The following is an 8,799-nucleotide window of genomic DNA, read 5'->3' on the forward strand; positions in this document are numbered from 1 at the left end:
AAAGTAAGTTAATTAGTTATCAAACGACTCATAAGGGCCTGTCAAACAACCTTTTAAGGAAAATTTAGTAACACGATTACCATGTTAATGAACCCATTTAGATGTTTGGGTTTGCTCTAATCTTCGGGTTAGATTCATTGAACAATTCTCCCTCTATGGGATGAACAATACATGAGGTCGTTTAGATAGGATCATTGTTCAGTTACCTAATGGTAGCGAGTTGCGCGGTTGCAGTGAGAGACGACACCTCGCCTTCTACCCCTCTTTTTATTTTAATTTAAAAAATGAATTTCAATAAAGAGAGAAAATTTGTTATTAGTTTGAATGAATATTTTAATATTCTGTTTATGAACATAACAGGTGTCCCCATGTTGAAAATGGCCAAAATACATTTATTAGTTAAATGGATGACCCTTCCCCATAAATGCCAAAATATAATTTAATTTGTTTCTTATAAAATTACCAAGTGCCCCTGCAATAAAATATGGGAACATTCATTCTCATTTTAATTGCATAATATGGAAAGCACCTTCGGCCGCAAGCAGATTATATGTTATGCCCTCTATTTGATGTGTTGATGCTGCTGTTGTTTATTAATATATAATATGTTATGGCTCTTAGGGGCAAAGCCAAAGTGCAGAGGCCCTGGCTCATCCTCAAAAAATAATTTTAAAAAAAAAAATCATTTATTATATGTAACAGTTTTAAAAAATTATATTTTGACCATGGTTAAAAAATTTGAAACTATAATTAGTTCATTTCATGAAAAAAATTTTGATCCACCTCTTATGGCACCTATTCCCATTTTTTTTTCTATATATATTTATGTCCAATAATTAACATAAATCGCCCGTCATCTAAAATCGGAGACTATCAAGCGCATTCATGGTGTATTATAGTTTATAATTAGTAAAAAAATGCAACGTCATCAATATCCAATTTGGAATGGGTGAAGAATGTTATTCTACGTAGCTATCACCATATTTAACTAATCAAATATTAGGGATCGATATCGGGCACGGGTACCTGGCTTGGACCTTAAAAAATCAGTTCGGGTCGGCCCGATAAGGTATCGGGCCAGTCCAATAAGGTCTGATTCAGCTCGAATTATTTTTATTTAATAATATATATATATATATTATTTTATATTTAAAAATATTGTTTTTTATTTTAGTCTGGCTAAGCCCAGACTCAAAAGTTGGGTATCAAACCGAGGTCAAAATCGATTTTCAGGTGTTGGGGTGACCCGGCCCGATGCCTAAGCCTATAAGCCTATCCTGACTAATTTTAAGTCAAATTGAATTAAATGAGGTATTTGACAACATGAATACCAACACAATGTTCCAACAAATACACTTTGTGTTAGTGTTCTTGTTGCCAACGCTCCCAAAAAATACAAATTTAGATTTCCACATTAGATATCCATATTATCCACAACTGGATATCCATGGGATGTCGATGGAAATGTTTTTATTTTTTGTCACATTTAAATATTATTAATTGTAGATATTTTTTTCATTAAAAAAATCCGCTAATAAAAAAAAAAAAACACAATTGGATGTAAATAGAAATGCGGGCTAGCCAAGCCAGCTGGGCCAGGCATTATCTTTCGTGGCAGAGTTGTTGCTGTGTCCTCAACTTTTCGGAGTAAAGCCATTGGCCGTTTCAGATTTATCAGGATAAGGCTTCTTCAAAAATTCATATACGCATTTATTTCTTGCAATAGACAACTAGCTTGTTTTTTTTTTTTTTTGGGACTTAGTAATAGTAACTTTTCTTTTTATTCGAGAAAAATATCCAAAATAATAAATTCACGTGATAAAAATATAACCGAAACATTGAAAAATATCAAGTGCAAAAAAAAAAAAAAAACTTACAATTCCTTCAAAAAAATGGACTCATAAGTTCATACCAGGATACAATGGACTCGTATGAATTTTACCATTATAAGTCTAATTTGCAATGTCGTTTTTGAACACCAGGTTATCGAAAAAAGTTATGATAATTTTAGCATTATATTTGGCGTCAAGCAAAAGGGTGTTAGGTAGAATGGGTAGACGGCATGAGATCAAATTGAAGGTCAGATATATGATTGTTTCTCAGATTTGAGATCAATGACATCACCTTTGTAAGGATGTGTTTGAGATTCATGAATTTAAGGTCGGACCCTCCTCCAATTCGACTTAATTAAATCCATAGTTTTTACTCGTAATATGGATTTGAGATGTATGTCAATGAGATGAGCAGTTTAAGATCTTCTAAACCACGTCTTTTAATGCAGCTTTGGCTCTCATCAAACGCCATCTAAGTGTCTTAAAATCACAATTCTAAAGGCAGACTCTCTCTCCCATTGAAATAGTGAGAGGGAGATCTAACTTTTCGTTCACTCGATTTTGAAGTTTAAGTACATTTTAGTGAGAACACAAAAGGAAAACAGAACAAAAGAAGAAGATCCATTTTGTTAACTTTGCAATAACGGCAGTATCCACGAGGATAAGGTAATCAATGGAGTGGCCGCTTAGGAGGAAAAACCTCGGCGGTCATCAGTCCAGGGTACCCAGGTGCTCTGATCGGCGGGAGCACACATCATCATCTGGTCGATTGATTGGTAATCGCATGTCGTAATCCAACGATCAAGTTGAACAGTTTGGAGCTGCGATCTCATGCAACCTTACCGCTTAACTTATCCAAACTGGGGATATGCACACAGAAAAGCCGAGCGGGAGAGCGAGCGAGAGAGAGAAACAGAGAGAGAGAGAGAGAGGTGTGAATGGCGTTCCTTCAGTGTCTTTCCCCTAGCTTCACACTTCCACTCAAACCCAAGTCCCACAATGGCGACTCAACTCCTTTCCTGCATGCTTCCAACTCCCTCTGCGGATACCCACTTGACGATTCATCCCATTCTGGTATGGAACTTGTTCTGCTAACCTTTTTTTTTTTTTCCCTATATTTTTGAAGACAGCACCATAGGCTTGAACCGTTATTTGGGTTGTGTGGTGACTAAAGGGATTCTTCCTCGGTGGAATGTTATTATGTGCAGAACCATCAATGAGATCGTTCAGGATGGGTGGAACGAAAGCTTCAATTGTTTGCAGTGCTGGTTCTGAAGAGAATGCCCAAAGGGACGGGAGGAATATATATGTCAACAAGGATAAACGCCAAGCTGAGGTTTGCATTGAGAAGGTGCAACGTTTCCATGTGGTTTTCCTTTTAGTACAATTTTGACTTTTTGTTTTGTAATTTTTTGGTCGAGCGATTTTCTTTTCTGCTGTCCTTATTCGTTAGCATTGTTCGTCTGACGTTTCTTACTTCCATACATTGCCACATCAATACCCAAAATTGTCATTAAGATTGTTGAGTCCCAGGGTGGAACAAACTGCTCTCCTCTTTATATTGTGGTGTTGATGTAGTACAATTTCATTTTCGCTTTTTATGTTGGATTTTTAATAAATCGTATTAGTTATCCTGTTTTCTTTCTTAGTCTCCACTTTTGGCTTCTGATCCCTTCAAACGTTTCTTGATTGGCTGCTCCTTTTCGTCCTTTCTCAATGACTTTGTAGTCACTTTTCACTGAACGGGTCCTATTGCTGTCGATCAAGTGCCAGAAACTATACTTCCTGAACCTGTATTTAATTTATTGTTATTCAAATATTCATCACCTAGTTAGAAGTTTGAAGCTTATATTCTGATTTTGTTTTTCTGGTGAAGCAGAATACAAGCTCATTTTGCTTAAGAAAATGTGCAGTATCGCTAGCACTCTCTGTTGGCCTGATTTCTGGAATACCTGCTCTTCAATCACCTGCTTATGCGAGTGAAGTTGCTGGCCCTGCGCTTCCTGATCTCTCTGTGCTGATATCTGGGCCTCCCATTAAAGACCCAGGCACCTTACTAAGGAATGCACTGCCTATTAATAACAAAGCCATTAGAGAGGTTCAAAAGCCACTCGAGGACATCACGGAAAGTCTTAAAATTGCAGGCACCAAGGCGTTAGATTCTGTTGAGAGAGTATGTTAGTTGAATCTGTATTCCCATATTAAATTCCATTTCCATGTTGTCATTACCTATTCTTCCTTTACTATTTTTCATCACATTTTAGTGACATGTAGTCACTGCAATCCACAATTTGAATACAAGGACCTCTCTGGTGTTGAAATCAGTTTTTTTTCTTTCCTTCTTTTATTTTCCGATGGCAGAATGTGAGGCAGGCTTCCCGTGCTCTTGCTCAAGGAAGATCTGCCATTTTGGCTGGTCTGGCTGAGCCAAAAAGAGAAAATGGTGAGGAGTTACTTGATAAGTTAGCTGTTGGACTTCAGGAGCTTCAAAGAATAGTGGAAGACAGGAACAGAGATGCAGTAGCACCAAAACAAAAGGAGCTTCTTCAGTTTGTGGGAACGTAAGTGTCTCAGGATACTTAGTTTACCAGCTGCACATGCTTCACTATCATGTCCAATCAATACACCTGTATCCCCTGTCTTGTTTATCATTAACATGTTTGGGCACCTCATTTGGAATGCAGCAAAAGTTTTGGTTAGAAGAATCAACATTTCCATTTTCTGTGCACAGCATCATTTATCCAAATGCATAATGTTCCATTGAACAAAGCAGGTTGCCCTTGTTCTTGCTAATGTTGAAGATGATTCAATTTTCATGGAGAAAAACCTGAAGAGTATTATGCGGGATAAGCTAAAGAAAGATGGAACTGTTTATAGTTTGCAGTTATTTCCTCGTCGTTCATGGGATTCTTCCTTCTTTGGCTTAAACATGATTGCTGCAATGTTTCCAGTATATTAGCATCTACAAGCTTGGTAGAAGAAAACTTGATCATTAGTTAAGCTTAGTGTAAAGGGACCCAATACCCAAGGATGAGACTCACAAAACTTTTTGACTACCTTGGTCTGTCTTAATGCATTCATATCTATAAAGAGTTTATAGTGTCACAGTTTGGGAATATTTTTCTGCTTGTAGTTGTGAATTTGCATTTGCCCCACAACTAAAAGTGCCAAAATCAAGAAAAGTGGTTTACTGTCATGAGTAATACCAATTTGAATAGTATATAAATGGTGAAAATTTTCTATGAAAGAAAATCTAGAAAACGATAATGAAGATTTTGGACTATGAATATGAAATGTCAGCAGATATACATGTCCCAACAACTCAACAGGAGACATATGTAATGTGGAACGTCTTCTTGTTAATTGATATAGACACCCGCATTGTCTCTGTATTTTATTTACAAACTGTCATTGAGATATTAAAATAGAAGCGAAAACGTGAAAGTTTAACTAGTCTGCATGAAAAAAATCACAGAACACACGAGAGAAAAGAGTATGTACATCTAAGAGTAACACTCGGCATAGGATCCCAATACTTAAGTTTTTTCACTGCATTAATTTTATGTGCTTGAACAATGTTAATTATTTTTTGTCATGTCATTTTGAGATAATCTCTTGTCATCTTCCATGAATGCAAACATCTCTTTTCATGCAATTGCTTGACACCTAGTCAAGCCTCCTATGTCATAGTATAGTAAATGCTATCTGAATCTTACTTGTTAGTGCCTTATTCCTCAAAATTAATATATATATATATATATATATATATATATATACAAACAAGCTCTTAAAGTTCACATATGTGATCCACCTTAAGGGTTCAGATACAAATGGAAAAAGGAAAATGTGCTGAAAAATTCCTATGTTTAGTGCTTAATTATTTCTTTCCTTCTTTTTCTGTTTGGTTAAAGTTTCCACTTGTGTGGTTATTAAAAGATGTACCTCTTTCTTATGGATTTATCCTATTGCAATGTTCAGGATTTAGTTAAATAGGTGTACGGGTGCAGCATATCTTCATATACTGAAGGAACATATTGATTTTAAAATTGCTGTCCTTGTTTTGGTAGTTAGTAGAGATGCTAATCAATCATGCTATTTATTTGAAAGTCTGTTGTTGAATGATGCTGTTAAAAGAAATAATCTCATAAAAATAACTTGTCCACTGCAGCTGATCTTCCTGGGAATTGGATTTCTGCAGTGTTGAAGAAGATATGGTAGACAGCTTCCCATATGAAGTCCCTCAAGAGTACAATAGCATGCCTCTTTTGAAGGGTAGAGCAACTGTGGATATGAAGGTCAAGATTAAGGATAACCCCAATATTGAGAACTGTGTGTTTCAAATAGTTCTGGATGGTTATAATGCTCCTGTAACAGCAGGAAACTTTCTTGACCTGGTGGAACGACATTTCTATGATGGAATGGAGATACAAAGAGGTATTTTTTTTGTACTACTGTCACATTTGAAAATAAGTTCTTGCATTGTAAGAGATAGAAAGGTGCAGATAATTGCCAATACAAAAAATCCTCTTCATATATTTGGATAGGATGAATCCATCTCTTTGTGATTTTGAACCTTTGTTTTGATACGTTGTGGTTTTATTGCAGCTGATGGTTTTGTTGTTCAAACTGGTGATCCTGAGGGGCCTGCTGAAGGTTTTATTGATCCAAGCACTGGTAAAACAAGGACAATTCCACTGGAACTAATGGCTGTTGGGGACAAGATGCCTGTTTATGGTGCAACACTAGAAGTAGGTCTCATCAATCTATAATGCTTGAAATATGAATTGACCTCATGATTACTGCGTATTTTTTGGTGCAAAATCACTTTGTGTGATCGATGTAAAACTTCATGAGATCTTTGTCATTGAATGCTTTGGAGAAGGTAATTACAGCAGACACTCCAAAATGCATCTAAAATATGTTACTTGAGTTCCATATCATATAGCACATGCAATAAATGTTCAAGTCCCTTGTCTGTGTAGGGATAGACAAGTGAATGGGTACTTCAAGTTTTCAACCTTGGAAATTATGTCCATACATTTACCTATTTCATGTAAGATGAGGAAAGGAACTATGCATCTTTCACCGGTTGTTATGGGACCTCCTTTCCTTATTATAAAAGATCGATTATGTTGGTGGAAATTCCAGGTTCTATGTTATATTATGGTACTGCGTGATGAACGGAAAAACCTTCCTCCTTTTTGTCTAAGAATTTATCCCAAATTCAGCATTTCTGTTTAGTCTTTATTTTCTTACCACTAATAGCATATAACCTCTCCATGTGTTTGGTTCACCCTTTGGGGGTTTCTTATAAAAGTTACTCTCACGAGAATAATGAGGGCTGGAGGTATGAGATGCCCCTTGTGTCTCTTTGTTTCTGATTTTCTGATTGAATGAATTGCATGATGGTCACCCTGAGAACTGTAATCTGCACGTTTTCCATTATGTCGGGAAGCGTGGTTTATGAGAGGATGATTCTCGTGAGGGGGGTCAAGTAGGTGTGAGTTTAAATTCTCAAAATGCTTAAACGGCATGTGTGATAATTGTAAATATATAAATATAGGCAAGCAGCTACTGTTCAACAAATCATTTTGACCTGTAAATAAGTCATAACACTAGAATACAACTGATATGTGCCTGTTGCTCGTGAGTTTCATGTAATGAAAATAAAATGAAAGTTATCTTCTGAAATATTTGTATAGAATTTATTCTCCACACATGTTAGCATTCCATGGGGTAATAGGATCTGTTCTACAGTAGCAGCATGTTCTTGTTATTATGCTAGTATGTGAACATGCAAATGGGTGAAACTATGCAACTATTAGGCTTCATGGTGGTCCAATGCTCAAAATCTTGCAAGTGTATACCTGGGCACAATTGATCGGACTAGTGTTATTTATCATTGTGAACTAAATAAACCTAGGATGTTTGCTCCAGGATCCCCTTGGTAGGTCCGTCATTAGAAAAGGTGAAAAAAAAAAGTGAAGAAGTGCGTCGTTACATGTAAAGGTTTCATCTTAAAATAGTTAGTGCTGGTGCTAGTGAATGCTTTTGGATTTCTGAACGGTATATGAATTGACTTGATTGTTGACTTCCTGTAGGAGCTTGGACGATACAAGGCACAAACAAAACTTCCATTTAATGCATTTGGAACAATGGCAATGGCTCGTGAGGTAAGTCCTCACGCAATTTTCAATTTTCTAATATTCTTTACTCTGATCACCTGCTCTCTGTGAATTTCAGAAAAAGTTTTTCTGTTTGTATAAATGTTTGGCCACAACTTTGGTAAATGTGTTGCAGGAATTCGAGAACGACTCTGCTTCAAGCCAAGTATTTTGGCTACTAAAAGAAAGTGAGCTCACTCCGAGCAATGCCAACATATTAGATGGGAGATATTCAGTGTTTGGATATGTCACAGACAATCAAGATTATTTGGCTGATCTTAAGGTAGGTGATGTCATAGAGTCAATGCAAGTTGTATCTGGTCTCGAAAACCTTGTCAATCCTAGCTATAAGATTGCAGGATAAGATCTGCAATCAATATTCTTTATTTCGTTGAGGGTCCCCATAGGCCAATCTCAACACATCGGCTGTGTAATTTCCTTTGAGCTTGATTCATCTTGTGTAATCTACTGCCTCACCACCCAGCATGGAGCAGCATGACTTGGTTTTGATTTGTCTAACTATCAAGGAGGTCATGAATCTTAAGAACACTAGCTTAGCTTGTATCTATGAAGAAGTTATGTCTCTCTCTCTTTTTCTGTACCAACCACCTGATTGTCCATGGGTCTCTGGATGTTTAAATGGTAGAATATATTTGCAAATGGTTTTAGTAGTATTCCTTTCATGTCTTTAATAAAAGCGTTCGTGAGAGAAAACAACAAGCAAAAAATGGTTAAGAATCAAGATGGATTTTTACACCTTAATGCTCATTTCTCTTTTTCTGTTGGAACTTCATGCTTCATGT

The 8,799-nt window shown here is 36.4% G+C and overlaps 1 protein-coding gene across 2 annotated transcripts; it reads left to right on the top strand.

Moving 5' to 3' along the window:
* The first annotated feature begins 2,499 nt into the window (after positions 1-2,499).
* LOC116246276 (peptidyl-prolyl cis-trans isomerase CYP38, chloroplastic) lies at positions 2,500-8,586 on the top strand. 2 transcript variants are annotated; one of them, XM_031618064.2, is made up of 8 exons: positions 2,500-2,906; positions 3,041-3,168; positions 3,712-4,005; positions 4,194-4,393; positions 6,031-6,266; positions 6,438-6,580; positions 7,934-8,005; positions 8,133-8,586. In XM_031618064.2, the coding sequence occupies exons 1-8, from the start codon at positions 2,771-2,773 to the stop codon at positions 8,358-8,360; spliced, it is 1,437 nt and encodes a 478-aa protein (XP_031473924.1). In that variant the 5' UTR covers positions 2,500-2,770; the 3' UTR covers positions 8,361-8,586. The 2 variants fall into 2 exon arrangements, with proteins under 2 accessions (XP_031473924.1, XP_031473923.1); XM_031618063.2 differs by having other exon boundaries at positions 2,503-2,906; positions 3,041-3,183.
* The last annotated feature ends 213 nt before the right edge of the window (positions 8,587-8,799 follow it).

This window comes from Nymphaea colorata, chromosome 1, assembly GCF_008831285.2.
Source record: "Nymphaea colorata isolate Beijing-Zhang1983 chromosome 1, ASM883128v2, whole genome shotgun sequence".
Lineage (NCBI taxonomy): Eukaryota > Viridiplantae > Streptophyta > Magnoliopsida > Nymphaeales > Nymphaeaceae > Nymphaea > Nymphaea colorata.

Excerpts from the sequence above, each read along its gene's own strand:
- LOC116246276 (XM_031618063.2), top strand. The coding sequence starts at position 2,771 with ATGGCGTTCCTTCAGTGTCTTTCCCCTAGCTTCACACTTCCACTCAAA. Across the intron at positions 4,006-4,193 it reads CGTTAGATTCTGTTGAGAGA|AATGTGAGGCAGGCTTCCCG; the intron begins GTATGTTAGTTG and ends TTCCGATGGCAG. Across the intron at positions 6,581-7,933 it reads TTTATGGTGCAACACTAGAA|GAGCTTGGACGATACAAGGC; the intron begins GTAGGTCTCATC and ends GACTTCCTGTAG.